The sequence below is a fragment of the Mustelus asterias genome, chromosome 15 (genome assembly GCF_964213995.1).
Source record: "Mustelus asterias chromosome 15, sMusAst1.hap1.1, whole genome shotgun sequence".
Lineage (NCBI taxonomy): Eukaryota > Metazoa > Chordata > Chondrichthyes > Carcharhiniformes > Triakidae > Mustelus > Mustelus asterias.
The window spans coordinates 99,009,798-99,026,576 of NC_135815.1; the positions used below are offsets into that span (position 1 = coordinate 99,009,798).

At 44.9% G+C, this 16,779-nt stretch overlaps 1 protein-coding gene across 1 annotated transcript; it reads left to right on the forward strand.

The window, feature by feature from the left end:
* Nucleotides 1-5,236: 5,236 nt before the first annotated feature.
* On the forward strand, nucleotides 5,237-13,757 carry LOC144504857 (otoraplin-like). The gene is made up of 4 exons (XM_078230614.1): nucleotides 5,237-5,416; nucleotides 9,043-9,182; nucleotides 9,297-9,410; nucleotides 12,980-13,757. The coding sequence occupies exons 1-4, from the start codon at nucleotides 5,296-5,298 to the stop codon at nucleotides 13,001-13,003; spliced, it is 399 nt and encodes a 132-aa protein (XP_078086740.1). The 5' UTR covers nucleotides 5,237-5,295; the 3' UTR covers nucleotides 13,004-13,757.
* Nucleotides 13,758-16,779: the final 3,022 nt, after the last annotated feature.

The window sequence follows — 16,779 nt, forward strand, 5'->3', positions numbered from 1 at the left end:
GTGATACATCCGGAAATTATGCTTTCTATGGTGCATCTGTAAAAATGCCTATATTGTGCTCCCTTTTTGAGATATATTTTCAACACTTTAAAAGTGTACGGGCAGTATTTGTTTAATTATGTTCCTCAATTTCTCAGTTTAACGTTCTTTTAACTATAACCTGTCGAGTGTTTTCAAGCTTGTAACCTAGACTGAACACAAAGTTGAACAAACTTGAACTGAGCAACAAAATTAGGGGCATTAGGGGGGTAAATGCACGGGGTTACAGAATAGGGCAAGGGGGTGGGCCTGGGTGAGATGCTCTGAGAGAGAGTGGTGCAGACTCGACAGGCCAAAGGGCTTCCTTCTGCACGGCAGAACGAAGTAGAAAGGGATGAGAGCTTCAGGTTTCTAGGTGTCCAGATCACCAACAACCTTCCTTGGTCCCCCCATGCCAACACTATCGTTAAGAAAGCCCAACAACGCCTCTACTTTCTCAGAAGACTAAGGAAATTTGGCATGGCAGCTATGACTCTCACCAACTTTTACAGATGCACCATAGAAAGCATTCTTTCTGGTTGTATCACAGCTTGGTATGGCTCCTGCTCTGACCAAGACCGCAAGGTACAAAAGGTACTACAAAAGAACTACAAAAGGTCGTGAATGTAGCCCAATCCATCACACAAACCAGCCTCCCATCCATTGACTCTGTATATGCTTCCTGCTGCCTCGGAAAAGCAGCCAGCATAATTAAGGACCCCACGCACCCCGGACATTCTCTCTTCCACCTTCTTCCATCAGGAAAAAGATACAAAAGTCTGAAGTCACGTACCAACCGATTCAAGAACAGCTTCTTCCCTGCTGCTGTCAGACTTTTGAATGGACTTACCTCACATTAAGTTGAACCTTCTCTGCACCCTAGCTAAGACTGTAACACTACATTCTGCACTTTCTCCTTTCCTTCTCTATGAACGGTATGCTTTGTATAGTGCACAAGAAACAATACTTTTCACTGTATCCCAATACATGTGACAATAATAAATCAAATCAAATCTAATGTAGGGATTCTATGATTCTTCCATGAAATAATGGGTCAGATTTTGTGGCCTTCACAATGAGGCAGACATCTCTCACCATTGTTACTGGGTAAACTGGACATTTAAAATGGGGAGGCGAAGGCCCAGTTGGGTTATCGCTAGACCATTAATCCAGCAACTCAGCTAATGTTCTGGGGACCCAGGTTCCAATCCCACCACGGCAAATGGTGAAATTTGAATTCAATAAAAAAAATTTGGAATTAAGAACCTACTGATGATCATGAAACCATTGTTGATTGTTGGAAAATCCCATCTGGTTCACTAATGTCCTTTAGGGAAGGAAATCTGCCGTCCTTACCCGGTCTGGCCTACAGTGACTCCAGAGTCACAGCAATGTGGTTGGCTCTCAACTGCCCTCCAAGGGCAACTAGAGATGGGCAATAAATGCTGGCCAGCCAGCGATGCCCATGTCCCAGGAATGAATAAATAAAACACAGAAATCTAGAAGGTGCTTTCAGTGATAGCTTGCTCATTAACGCAAGAAATGATACTTTTCACTGTATCTCAATGAATATGACAATAATAAATCAAATCAATTATTCAGAGGCAGAAGTCCCTTCACTAAAATCCCTTTATTTACAAGCTCTAACAGCAGTACACAGAGTGCTAGCAGTTAGCAGTCTACCTGCGAGAGTGCCAAAGGAACTGACACGCCAGGCTAAATACAAGGAAAAGACTCCCTGATTGGCCCATCAATCGGATCCTTAATCAGGGAATTCTTACTCCAATAGGCCAACTGCAATGGCCTGATTGAAGTCATGACAGCCAGAATTGGAGGATCGTAGATATCCCAGAGAGTTTAAAGAGATTCAATGAAGAGATTTTTTTTCCTAGTATAGTCAACAGACAGAAGATACAAATTTAAGATGATTGGCAAAAGAACCAGAGACAATATGAGGAAAAGAATATGCAGTAGGATTTGGAGGGGGGATCTAATTGAAACTTACAGAATACTGAAAGGCCTAGATAGAGCGGATGTGGAGAGGATGTTTCCTCTAGTGGGAGAGACTAGAACCAGAGGGCACAACCTCAGGGTGAAGGGACGCTCCTTTAAAACCAAGGTGAGGAGGAATTTCTTCAGGGAATCTGTGGAACTCTTTGCCACAGAAGGCTGTGGAGGCCGGGTCATTGAGTGCCTTTAAGACAGAGATAGATAGGTTCTTGATCAATAAGGGGATCAGGAGTTACGGGGAAGAGGCAGGAGAATGGGGATGAGAAAAGAATCAGCCATGATTGAATGGCAGAGCAGACTCAATGGGCCGAATGGCCTAATTGTGCTCCTATATCTTATGATCTTATGGAATCATAGGGTGGTGGATACAGATTTCAGAGCTGGAGTGAATAAATAATTGAAGGAGAAAAGAATTGCTGGGAAATGGGGGACAGCAACAGAGTGAGACTAATTGGGTGGCTCTTATAAAAGGTCTATGCAGCCTCGATGGGCTGAATGATTACAATCTATACTGCACTATTCGAATGAAAAGGCTGAATGTTCTCCTTCTGTGCACTATCATTCTACGATCTAACAGGCAAGTCAGATTACATCATAAGAGAAATGAGATGACCTGCCACATCAGATATACGGGCAATGGCAGACTTAGTGCTCTGAGCAATTATTTATGTAAAGGCTGCACTCGAGCATAGACGATCTAAAAGAATTATGTCACATGCTGCAAGCTGGCTTGTGGTAAATGTCCAAGTCCAGTTTTAGAGGTCACTTCAGCCCTGAACTTCTATTCCCTGAAGAGAATATCGGTATCCAACGTTGAAATTACTTTTCTTTCTCACTGATCAGGAGTTGCCCTGTATTTATCTCTATCTAATATATTTGCTATACGCTGTGTTTAGCTGAATTGGAAACAATGGAAGGGTGAAAAGCCTTTCTGAAATTTTTGAAAATTTGATTAACAAGTTTTCAATAACCCCATGATCTAGATTTTGTCCTGAATAGCTTTCAAATACTGGTGCTCATAAAATCATAGAATCCCGACAGTGCAGAAGTAGGCCATTTGGCCCATCGAGCCTGTACCGACAACAATCCCAGCCAGGCCCTATCCCCATGTATTTACCCTGCTAATGCCCCTGACCATAAGACCATAAGACATAGGAGCAGTATTAGGCCACTCAGCCCATCGAGTCTGCTCCGCCATTCAATCATGGCTGATATTTTTCTCATCCCCATTCTCCTGCCTTTTTCTAGTGGAAACATCCTCTCCACATCCACTCTATCCAGGCCTCGCAGTGTCCTGTAAGTTACAATAAGATTCCCCCCTCATCCTTCTAAACTCCAAGGAGTACAGACCCAGAATCCTCAACCGTTCCTCATACGACAATGGGTGATTGCCTAACCAGGTGGAACTCAAATCCTGAGCCCTTGATAGGACGGATCCCTGAGCAGGTCCGGAATTCTATCATCCCGGGTGGGAGTTGTAGCTTTTCTTTTGTCGAATAAAACACCGTCCTTTTCTAGTTGTCTTCCTGAGTTATTACACTGACAAAGTCTCTCGATATGTTTGGCGCCTTCCTGAATGAGCCTTCTCCTTTCAGTCAGTCACATGACCTCTGACCTCTTTGGAGATTCTTTGCGGATGTCCCTGAAGCCTTTTTGCTGTTCCAGGAGTCTCCTGCCGTGACCAAGCTCTGAGTAGAACAGTTGCTTTGGGAGTCTTGTGTCAGGAATACGAACACCATATCCCACCCAGCGGAACTAGTTTTGAGTGATTAGCGTCTCAATACGGGGCAGGTCTGCTGTTGGACCACCTTGCTTGCCACCAGGTCTGAAGGATCTTGCGAAGGAATAGCTGGTGCTACTTCCTTAGTGCTATGAGGTGCTTGTTGTAGGTCATGCAGGTCTATCCAGTTCGTATAATTATACAGTATTAGAATTTAGATAGGGGGTCCATGATTATCAATCTGTTTGAAGAGACGTCCTTCAGTCAGAAGTTTAGTTTATTTATTAGAGTCACAAGTAGGCTTACATTAACATTGCACGGTGGCACTGTGGTTAGCACTGCTGCCTCACAGGTCAGGGGACCTGGGTTCAATTCTGGCCTCAGGTAACTGTCTGTGTGGAGTTTGCGCGTTCTCCCCGTGTCTGCATGGGTTTCCTCCGGGTGCTCCGGTTTCCTCCCACAGTCCAAAGATGCACAGGTTACATTGACTGGCCTTCTAAATTGCCCCTTAGTCTTCCAATATGTTAGGGGGATTAGTTGGGTAAATACATGGGATTACGGGTATAGGGCCTTGGTAAGATGCTCTGTCAGAGAGTTGGTGCAGATTTGAAGAACCAAATGGTCTCCTTCTGCACTGTAGAATTCTATATTAAAAAATGAAGTTACTGTGAAAATCCCCTAGTCACCACTCTCCAGCACCTGTTTGGGTACAGTGAGGGAGAATCTGGCATGGCCAATGTACCTAACCAGCATGTCATTCGGACTGCGGGAGGAAACCGGAGTACCTGAAGAAACCCACACAGGCACGGGGAGAACGTGCAGACTCCGCACAGACGGAGGCCGAGGCCGGAATCGAACCCAGGTCCCTGGTGCTGTCAGGCAGCAGTGCTAACCACTGTGCCACTGTGCAAATGTTTCAGAACTACCGGGATAGCCTACCTACATTGTCAAAGCATTCATAAAATCATGAGTATTTGAGTAGAAAGGATAGCTTTTCCTTATGGGATCCCAACGCAGGAAGTGGTGAGTGCTATACAGATGGGAGCTGGATATAATTGATGGAGAAAAATAAATCAGCTCATTTAAGCATCTTGGAGGTTAAAATGTTAAAACATAACTTTCCACCCTGTTGCAAAGAGAACCTTATTCATTCTGTGCATTTGGGTGTAATCCAAATGTAACAGAGGCTGTTTGCAAATCACAATATTTTTTTTAACTGCTTCAATTAAAGTGAGTGACCTCTCTAATATTAATGTAAATGCGCAGTTCCAAAGCATCTCTAAAGTTCTTCCAAACCAAAACTTATCCATGAGTATTTATTACAAATTAGGAAAGCTCCCCCAGGTAACCGAAACCGTCTGCTCTGCTTCCCTGCCCCTCCCCCTGTCTGGAACAACTCTGCGGATTCCACTGCTTGGAATGCCATTGGTGGGTGATGTTTATCCAGATGTTTGGCTGCTGTTTGGATTGGAAACAGTCAAAGTGGCTGGCGGCGCAAGAGATTTGACCTAACAGAAAAGGGAAAGGTTGCAAATCGGGACGTCAAGATGGCAAGGCTGGCCTGTGGTCTATTTCCCCTTTGGTTCATCGCATTAACGCAAGCTGCAACAGCAGATTTCATGGACAAACTTGCGGAGAGGAAAGTCTGTGCTGACGAGGAATGTATTTGTAAGTAGATATTCTCCGTTTTTCAGGAAAGTTTCCTCACATATGTACGTTTGCTGTTGTTGCGGCATGGTGGCACAGTGGTTAGCACTGCTGCCTCACAGCGCCAGGGACCCAGGTTCAATTCCAGCCTCGGGTCACTGTCTGTGTGGAGTCTGCACATTCTCCCCGTGTCTGCGTGGGTTTCCTCCGGGTGCTCCGGTTTCCTCCCACAATCCAAAGATGTATGAGTTATGTTGATTGGCCGTGCTAAATTGCCCCTTAGTGTCAGGGGGACTAGCTAGGGTAAATGCATGGGGTTATGGGGATGGGGCCTGGATGGGATTGTGGTCGGTGCAGACTCGATGGGCCAAATGAACTTCTGCGCTGTCGGGATTCTATGAACATAGTAATACATTCTACAGCTATTGCCAGTTTGCTGACAATTTAAATGTTCTCACGGTTTTCTCCGTATTGAAATCCAGCTGTTACTTCCCTCAAATAGAAATCCTCCTTCACTGCAACAGCTGACCAGACTTAACAAAGTACCTTCTTAGTTACTGTTAATACTGCTCCTTCAACATCCAACCCAGGAAACAGCGAATCATAGAATCCCTACAATGCAGAAGGAGGTCATTTGGCTCATCGACTCTGCACCAACAACAATCCCAACCAGGCCCGATCCCTGTAACCCCGGATATTTACCCTGTTAGCCCCCTGACTCTAAGGGGCAATTTAGCATAGCCAATCAACCTAACCCACACATCTTTGGAGTGTGGGAGGAAACTGGAGCATCCGGTGGAAACCCACACAGACACGGGGAAAACGTGCAAACTCCACACAGACAGTGACCCAAGCCGGGAATTGAACCCGGGTCCCTGGTGCTGTGAGGCAGCAGTGATGAACGCTGTGCCACCGTGCCGCCCTTATTATCTAAACAAATCATCGCGTATTTCTTCCTTTCTCCTAAAAGGCAGCACAGCGGCACAGCGGTTAGCACTGCTGCCTCACAGCGCCAGGATTCCTGGCTTGGGTCACTGTCTGTGTGAAGTTTGCACATTCTCCCCGTGTCTGCGTGGGTTTCCTCCGGGTGCTCCGGTTTCCTCCCGCAGTCCAAAGATGTGCAAGTTAGGTGGATTGGCCATGCTAAATTGTCCATTAGTTTCAGGGGGATTAGCAGGGTAAATATATGGGGTTACAGGGTTAGGGCCTGGGTGGGATTGTTACTGATGCAGGCTTGATGGGCCGAATGGCCTCTTTCTGCACTGCAGGGATTCTATGATTCTAAGGTGTCCATATTCTGCACCCTCTCCTTTTCTTCTCCCCTATGTACTCTATGAACAGTATGTTTTGTCTGTATAGTGCTCAAGAAACAATACTTTTCATTGTATCCCAATACATGTGACAATAATAAATCAATTCAATTCAATTGACGCTGTGTTGTCACACAGCAGTCCAATGTTTGCAATGGATTTCAATGTGTGACCCTTTCCCATTTCTCAGTTGTCTGTTATTTTGGGTCAAACTTCTCCAGAAAGTTATTTTCTCCAAAGCACAGGAAAAAAAACTGGCCTCCTTTTAGATATTCATTTCATTTCAAAGTGCCCAACAACCGGAACCAGGAGTGATTAATTACAGGCGCTGCTTCCTCGCAGAAGTTAATAGCAAATGAAAAAGCAATCTCTGATCCGAGACTCCCGCTACCCATGAGGTACAAATACTGCCTTTTGAAAGGAAATCTGAGCTTATCTAAACTTTCACTCGGCCGAAGTCACGACCACAGAAAGTAATTGAGGCCAAAACATTTGTCTAATTTCAAGAAGAAATTTGATACAGCTCTTGGGGCTAAAGGGATCAAGACATATGGGGGGATCAGGATATTGAATTCGATGATCAGCCATGATTAAAATGAATGGCAGAGCAGGCTCGAAGGGCCTAATGCTTACTTCTGCTTCTAGTTTCTATGTTTCTAAGTCAGTCTTGCCCTGGTCTCAAAGCCAATGTTTGAAAAGTCAGAGTTCAGGGATTCAGCATTGTATTCATTTCTGACAATGCCATATTGACATTTTTAAAAGGGCCATAGAAACTTGGAAATCATAGAATCCCGACAGTGCGGAAGGAGGCCATTCGGCCCACCTAGTCTGCACCGATGACAACCCCACCCCGGGCCCTATCCCCACAACCCTACACATTTACCCTGCTCATCCCTCTAACCTACGCATCCCGGGACACTAAGGGACAATTTAGCATGGCCAATCCACCTAACCCACACATCTTTCGGACTGTGGGAGGAAACCCACGCAGACCCGGAGGAAACCCACGCAGACACGGGGAGAATGTGCAAACTCCGCACAGACAGTGACTCGAAGCCGGGAATCGAACCCAGGTCCCTGACACTGTGAGGCAGCAGCGCTAACCACTGTGCCACCGTGCTGCCCCCGAGGCCATAGGCAGACCAAATTCAGATTATCTTACATATTTGACCTAGGATTGCCCCTACCCACTGAGTCACCGCAATACTAAGACAGCACATATTTATATGGGCTAAGTGGCATTCTCATCGAGTCATAGACTCATAGAGGTTTACAACATGGAAACAGGCCCTTCGGCCCAACTTGTCCATGCCGCCCTTTTTCTAAACCTCTAAGCTAGCCCCAATTGCCCGCATGTAACTGTCTAAATGATTTTTAAAAGACAAAATTGTACCCATCTCTACTACTACCTCTGGCAGCTTGTTCCAGACACTCACCACCCTCTGTGTGAAAAAATTGACCCCGTGGACCCTTTTGTATTTCTCCCCTCTCACCTTAAACCTGTGCCCTCTAGTTTTAGACTCCCCTATCTTTGGGGAAAGATATTGACTATCTAGCTGATCTATGCCCCTCATTATTTTATAGACTTCTATGAGATTGCCCCTCAGCCTCCTACGCTCCAGAGAAAAAAGTCCCAGTCTATCCAACCTCTCCTTACAACTCAAACCATCAAGTCCCAGTAGCATCCTAGTAAATCTTTTCTGCACTCTTCCTAGTTTAATAATATCCTTTCTATAATAAGGTGACCAGAACTGTACACAATATTCCAAGTGTGGCCTTACCAATGTCTTGTACAACTTCAACATGACGTCCCAACTCCTGTATTCAATGTTCTGACCGATGAAACCAAGCATGTCGAATGTCTTCTTCACCACTCTGTTAATCTGTGACTCCACTTTCAAGGAGCTATGAACATGTACCCCTAGATCTCTTTGTTTTGTAACTCTCCCCAACTCCCTACCATTAACTGAGTAAGTCCTGCCCTGGTTCAATCTACCAAAATGTATCACCTCGCATTTATCTAAATTAAACTCCATCTGCCATTCATCAGCCCACTGGCCCAATTGATCGAGATCCCATTGCAATCTGAGATAACTTTATACACTGTCCACTATGCCACCAATCTTAGTGTCATCTACAAACTTACTAACCATGCCTCCTATATTCTCATCCAAATCATTAATATAAATGACAAATAACAGTGGACCCAGCACCGATCCCTGAGGTACACCGCTGGTCACAGACCTCATGTTGTCATTGTCTTCATTCTGAGCTAAGGGGAGATCTATCTGAGAGGCACTGAGGCTCTTCACGCACAATAAACGGTTTCTTTTTCAGATGTGATGTCGATTGGCCGAGTGGTTGACGATTACAATGCTCCAGACTGCAGGTTTCTAAACCTGAAGGAAGGACATTTGATGTATGTCTACTCCAAGCTGGTTCGGGAAGGGCAAGGTGGCGAGTTCTGGTCTGGCAGCGTAAGTCAGTGCATTTGATGTTGAAAATGGAGAGTAAGTGCTCCAGTCATCCTTTGCGAGCTCTTTGTGTATGATGGTTTGCTTCATGTTAACGCCTTGGTTCTCCCTTGACAGATATACAGCGATCATCAGTTTGTGGATGAGATGGGTACGGTCGGTTATTTTCCCAGCACTATGATCACCGAGGAACATGTGTTCCAGAACAAAACAGTGGAACTTCCCACGACGGTGAGTACCTCATTACTGCCTATACAAACATTCACATATTAGTTCCTCCTTTAACTACTTTAGAATCTATTTTTCTCTTCCCTGTCTAGATTTCTCCCAGTAAGAAGTCTCACAACACCAGGTTAAAGTCCAACAGGTTTATTTGGTAGCCAAAAGCTGGTGGCTTTTGCTACCAAATAAACCTGTTGGACTTTAACCTGGTGTTGTGAGACTTCTTACTGTGTTTACCCCAGTCCAATGCCGGCATCTCCACATCATGACGACCATAGATTTCTCTCTGCGCACCTCCAGTCCCTTTCACAGTTTTGCCTCGTTGATAATATTTTTTAATTAGTCAGAAACACTCAAGTATGAATAGCTTGATTTTCCCAATTTTCTTTCCCTTTGTGAAGAGCTCTACTTTCCCATGTCTCAGAGTGACATAGTGGTTAGCCCCGTAACCCCACATATTTACCCTTCCAGTCCCCCTGACACATCAGAGCCAATTTACCGTGGCCAATCCACCTAACCCGTACATCTTTGGAGTGTGGGAGGAGACCTACGCAGACACGGGGAGAATGTGCAAACTCCACACAGACAGTGACCTGAGGCTGGAATTGAACCCGGGTCCCTGATGCTATGAGGCAGCAGTGCTAACCACTGTGCCACCATGCCACCCATGTATTCGTATACAGTGAAAAGTACTGTTTCTTGTGCACTATACAGACAAAGCATACCGTTCATAGAGAAGGAAAGGGGAGGGTGCAGAATGAAGTTGCAGATTTCACTATCCATTGTGGTGGAATTCAAATTCGGCTCCTCAGAGAATTACCCTGGGTTTCTGGATCATTAGTCTAAGGACAATACCACAGTGTCACTTCCCCACTAATACAAATTAGCCATGATCTCATTGAATGTCAGAACAGGCTTAAGGGATGGAATGGTCTCCTTTTCTTATATTCCTGGGTAAAATCCGAACAAATCTGTTGGGTTGGTGTTCACATAGTCCCACCATTGGTGCAAGCTTCCCAAAATACGTTAATGACTCCAAAGATGTGCAAGTTAGGTGGATTGGCCATGGGAAATGTGTGGAGTTGTGAGGGAGAGGGCCTAGATAAGATACTCTGTCAGACCATGATTCCATTCGATATAGGAGCAGAATTAGGCCATTCAGCTCATCGAGTCTGTCTCGCCATTCAATCATGGCTGATAAGTTTCTCAACCCCATTCTCCCGCCTTTTCCCCGTAACCGTTGATCCCCTTACCAATCAAGAACCTATCTATCTCTGTCTTAAATATACTGGGCAGCACGATGGCACAGTGGTTAGCACTGCTGCCTCACAGACCCAGGGACCTGGGTTCGATTCCCGGCTTGGGTCACTGTCTGTGTGAAGTTTGCACATTGTCTGCGTGGGTTTCCTCCGGGTGCTCCGGTTTCCTCCCACAGTCCAAAGATGTGCGGGTTAGATTGATTGGCCATGCTAAATTGTCTCTTAGTGTCCCGGGATGCGTAGGTTAGAGGGATTAGCGGGGTAAATATGTGGGGTTACGGGGAAAGGGCTTGGGTGGGATTGTTGTCGTTGCAGACTCGATGGGCCGAATGGTCTCCTTCTGCACTTTATGATTCCATGACTCAATGACCTGGCCTCTGCAGCCTTCTGTGGCAATGAATTCCGTAGATTCACCACCCTCTGGCTGAAGAAATTCCTCCTCATTCCCTTTACTCTGAGGCTGCGTCCTCGGATCCGAGTCTGTCCGACCAATGGAAACATCTTCCCCACGTCCACTCTATCCAGGCCTTTCAGTATTCTGTAAGTTTCACTGAAATCCCCCCCTCATCCTTCCAAACTCCATCGAGCACAGACCCAGAGTCCTCAAACGTCCCTCATATGTCAAGTCTTTCATTCCCGGGATCATCTCCAGGGCCAGCACATTCTTCCTTATATCTGGAAGAGAGTCGATGGGCCAAATGGCTTCTTCTGCACTGTAGGGATTCCGTAATTTTATGACTCAACTCCAGGGATTTGGGATCTGATTGTGACAAAGACCTTTGTGCTATTTGGGAGTTTGGTCTCAACACGGCAATTTCTAAAATCCTCGCTATTCTGCTGATGAATTGATGCAATCGGTTTTTGTTAAATATTTTTACCTCTTTTTCCAGCGTAAATCAGAAGTTGTGTGGATAGGTGACGAAATAATGAATGCACAACTGGGAAATTAATATGCTTATGTGAAAGCATAAAATCAGAGAACTGAGAAATGTAATTGGATTTATTTCGTAAAGGCAATCTAATTTAACAAAAGTTGACAAAATATGTTACAGCCACCCAAACAACTGCAATAAATATTTATGAATATTCTTTTAAATGTGACAGATTGCCTTCAATTGCTTGGGTTGCTTTTAAAAGTGCTAATCTGGATATCGTTCACTTGACTCATAATCACAATCACTGCTTGTGCTGAATGTGTTTTCAATGGATGTTACACGGTGGCACAGTGGTTAGCACTGTTGCCTCACAGCGCCAGAGACCCGGGTTCGATTCCTGGCTTGGGTCACTGTCTGTGTGGAGTTTGCACGTTCTCCCCGTGTCTGCGTGGGTTTCCTCCGGGTGCTCCGGTTTCCTCCTACAGTCGGAAAGACGTGCCGGTTAGGCACATTGGCCATGATAAATTCTCCCTCAATGTACCCAAACAGGCGCCGGAATGTGGCGACTGGGGGATTTTCGCAGTAACTTCATTGCAGTGATAATGTAAGTCTACTCGTGACACAAAAAATAAACTTTAAGCTATAAAACATGTAAACATTTCAATCTGAGTTACAATTACTAAAATACCCAGTGTGCAGCGTGAGGAGAACAAGACCTCCATCCCTGTGCAAATCTATTCATAAACTGTTCAATGTAACTACAGACATTTCTTCCATGCACTGGGCGGGAGGTTCCAGCCACGTTCACCCCAAGACCGGAAAATCCTACCTGAGGTCAATGGACTTTTGCATGGTCCACCCGCCCCGCCTCTCCCCCGACCACCCGCTTCGATTCCTCCAGTGGGTGGGATGGGGAAATTCCGCCCACAGTCTTGCTAAGGAAAGTCCTTCTTGCATTCCTTATTTGTTTGTTTATTCACTCACGGGACATGAGCATCACTGGCCAGGCCAGCATTTATTGCCCATCCCTAATGACCTTTAAGAAGATAAGAAGTCTCACAACACCTGGTTAAAGTCCAACCGGTTTATTTGGAATCACGAGCTTTCGGAGCGCTGCACTTTCATCAGGTGAGGTGACTCCAAATAGATCTGTTGGACTTTAACCTGGTGTTGTGAGACTTCCTACTGTGCCCACCCCAGTCCAACGCCGGCATCTCCACATCTCCACAAGGTGGTAGTGAGCTGCCCTCTTGAACGACTGTGGTGAATTTTGTCGTCTTAAAGCTATACCCTCCAGATGTGGGAAATGCTTTGATTTATTCGTCTGATAATGACCCTGTATTTTTCTCAATTACTGACCAATGTTTCAAAACAACAAGGTTTAAGGAAGTCTTAATTGGTTTTAGGATCTGATTTTTCCATTTTGTTTCAAATTTCCACTCAGGCCATTGACTTCTACTGTGACTAATGTTCATAATCTACTCCTCAAAAGATGTGATCAAAGGAAAAATGTGGAGCAAATTGCAACTTAATTGAGAAGATCTGTATTGCTTCTTGCTGCTTGGAGCATTAATAGTCATGGCTGGAAAAAATGCAAGTATACATAAAATGTCAAGTTGCTGAAGACTGAGGATAAAATGTTTGAAGCTACTTGTTTTGTCCCTTTCTACTGTTGCAATTAACCATTGGCAACTCATTTATTTTCCATCCATCTCTCTATCGATTATGGTTTCTATGTGAGTTTCGGAACAACTGGTGGATTAAAGAGAAAAGGAGACCTGCTTTGGTTCAATGCAAGTTGGCTAATAACACCAATGTTATCAATGTACTTAGACGCTGTTTTGTTGAATTTCAATAAATACGCAAACCCCGAGTTAGCCGTTACGTTCAGCTAATCAATGTACTCGCTCCCATGTGATGCAGAAACACATACAAGCAAAATTAAAGCATATTTACTTTGATTAATCCATTTCTGTGCTGCTTCTTTCTGTTAACCAAATAAACTCAATCAACACTGGATAAGAACAAATTACTGCGGGTGCTGGAATCTGAAACCAAAATAGAAAACGTTGGAAAGTCTCAGCAGGTCTGGCAGCATCTGTAAGGAGAGAAAAGAGCTGACGTTTCGAGTCCAGTCGACCCTTTGCCAAAACTAAAAGGAAATTAAATCAACAAACTGTGGGATAAATTAAAAATGCAGTTCCTTAAAGGGATACTGCACTAAAACAGAATCTCCGTTTGAGTGTGTGTATATTTGTGTGTGTGTCTGTGTAAGTGCTCCATTATTTGTGGTATGTTTGTGTATATGTGTGTATGTTTGTATGTGTGTGTGTAAGTTAGTTTGTGTGTGTTTGTGTTGGTGTGTAAGTGTGTGTGTGCATGTGTTTGTGTGTAAGTGTGTGTGTGTATGTGTTGGTGTGTAAGTGTGTGTGTGCATGTGTTTGTGTGTAAGTGTGTGTGTGTATATGTTGGTGTGTAAGTGTGTGTGTGTAAGTGTGTGTGTGGTCGATTACATCAGGATAACAGTCGTAGGGAACAGATGTCTGCTGTCTACGAATATACACAATTGCTGATAGGAACATAGGAAATAGGAGCTGGATCCAACATTAGCATCCGACAGATGTGACATGTGAACGGGTGCATGTGATAAAAGAGGCGGATGGAGAAATAAACAAGGCTTGTATTTGTGTAGCACCTTTCAGGAGTTCCCAAAACGCCAAAGAAGGATGGTTATTTAGTGTAATGCCAGAAACTGTGAGAGTCTTGTGGCGCAGTGGGTAATGCCCCTGCCTCTGAGTCAGCAGCTCTGAGTTCAAGTCCCACGTGGGCCATGCTAAATTGACCCGAGTGTCAGGGGATTAGCGGGGTAAATATGCAGGGTTACAGGGATAGGTCCTGGGTGGGATTGTTGTTGGTGCAGGCTCGATGGGCCAAATGGCCTCCTTCTGCACTGTAGGGGTTCTATGATTTTATATATACACAGACACAGACATACAGATACGTGCTGACACACTCAGAGACAGAAGTAACAGTGGTTAGCGCTGCTGCCTCACAGTGCCAGGGATTTGGGTTCGATTCCCGCCTTGGGTCACTGTCTGTGCGGAGTCTGCACATTTTCCACCCGTCTACAAGGGTTTCCTCCGGGTTCTGTGGTTTCCTCCTACAATCCCAAAGACGTGCTCCACTCACAGTGTCTGTACCTTTAAGACTTGATTAGCTGTATTAGCATTGATTAGCTTGATTAGCATTCCAATCATTATTCTGTAAATTGAGTTTGTGTCTCTGTATGCCCTAATTGTGAGCACATCTCCCACTCCACCTGACGAAGGAGCAGCGAGTGCTCCGAAAGCGAGTGGCATTTGCTACCAAATAAACCTGTTGGACTTTAACCTGGTGTTGTTAAACTTCTTACTGTGTTCAAGTCCCACTCCAGGATTTGATGGCCAAGACAGATATATTCATCCCATAACCAAACAAGTTGTATATCAACCTGTAAATCCTTCCAGATCAGAGGACACCCGACACCAGGTTATAGTCCAACAGGTGTATTTGAAATCACAAGCTTTCGGAGTGCTGGTGTTGTATAACCTCTCATCTTGTCCACCCCAGTCCAACACCGGCATCTCCACATCATAAATCCTTCCAAAGCACCAATGACAGGTGGTAAAAGTGGGAGAGTCTCACGGTCACTCATGCTTGATGCAGAGTGACCCTCCTCACGGTATATCCTCTGGTGACAGGCTAACCTGTTCCAGGAGGTGATGGCCTAGTGGTATTATCGCTGGACCATTAATCCAGAAACTCAGCTAATGTTCTGAGGGCCCGGGTTTGAATCCCACCACGGCAGATGATGGAATTTGAATTCAATAAAAAATACCTGGAATTAAGAATCTACTGATGATTATGAAACTATTGTCGACTGTTGGAAAAACCCATCTGGTTCACTAATATCCTTTAGGGAAGGAAATCTGCCGCCCTTCCCTGGTCTGGGCCTATGTGTGGCTCCATAGGAATGTGTTGACTCTCAACTGCCCTCTGAAATGGCCTAGCAAGCCTGACTGGGCAATTAAGGATGGGCAATAAATGCTGGCCCAGTCGGCGATGCCCATGTCCTACGAATGAATAATAAATAAATTGAATTAGGGAATACATACCACAAAGTGTGTGAAGAAGTGTATAGGAAACTAGTGTGTCTCATAAAAAACTGACAACACATTTTCCACTTAAATTCAGCAAGCAATGTCTACAATGCAAACACAAAGGGTGGAATTTTACAACGCATCCGCCCGAGGTTCGTACAATCCCGCCCGAGGCCAACAGAGGACGCCGTTCTCCGAGCCTTGCCCACCCCTGGAATTGGGGCGGGCGGCCAGTAAAATTCCAGCCAAAGTGTGTTTAGTTATAGTTACATTATCACTCAGTCTGTGTCGATCGCAGTGACATGCATGATGCATGGCTGTGTTCTTTATTTATATTCATTTTCTGTGAATTTTTAAAGTATCTTGGGATTTCAGCCTAGTTTTATTTTGGATCCTATCACATTGAGCTCATTCCTGTTGTCTCATCCTAAGAATTATTTTTTAAACCAGGTCTTAGACAGATGTATTAAGACAGAGATTTTAAACAAATTTGAGCAGATTAATGAACGTTCTGGAATGAATCTGGAACTTGAACTTGTGCAGGAGGGAAAGAAAATTTGGTCTTGTTGATTCCAAACATGAACCCTCCACCTTCTCTTATGGTAGCTTTTAAGGTTTATTTATTATTGTCACAAGTACATTAACACTGCAATGAAGTTACTGTGAAAATCCCCTAGTTGCCACATTCCGGCACCTGTTCGGTTACACTGTGGGAGAATTTAGCATGGCCAATGCACCTAACCAGCACGTCTTTCGGACTGTGGGAGGAAACCGGAGCACCCGGAGGAAACCCACGCAGACATGGGAAGAATGTGCAGACACTGCACAGACAGTGACCCAAGCTGGGAATCGAACCCGGGTCCCTGGCGCTGTGAGGCAGCAGTGCTAACCACTGTGCCATAGCTTTGTAACACTGGGATCAGTAGAGAAGGGAGATATCACAGTAGGTGGCAGAAGAACATAACTTAGGAGCAGGAGGAACAAGGACAGAATGCAGCCATTTAGCTTCTTGAACCTGATACTTCATTCAATAAGACCATGGTTGATTTTTCTCAGCCTCACGCTCCCACCCTATTCCCCATGTGTCTTGATTCCCTTAGTGTCC

What these genes read in the sequence shown, in the direction of transcription:
- LOC144504857 (XM_078230614.1), top strand. Translation starts at nt 5,296, where the DNA reads ATGGCAAGGCTGGCCTGTGGTCTATTTCCCCTTTGGTTCATCGCATTA. An exon ending in TGCTGACGAGGAATGTATTT is followed by an intron (nt 5,417 to 9,042) that starts GTAAGTAGATAT and finishes TTTCTTTTTCAG; the next exon opens with ATGTGATGTCGATTGGCCGA. An exon ending in CAGTGGAACTTCCCACGACG is followed by an intron (nt 9,411 to 12,979) that starts GTGAGTACCTCA and finishes ATTTCCACTCAG; the next exon opens with GCCATTGACTTCTACTGTGA.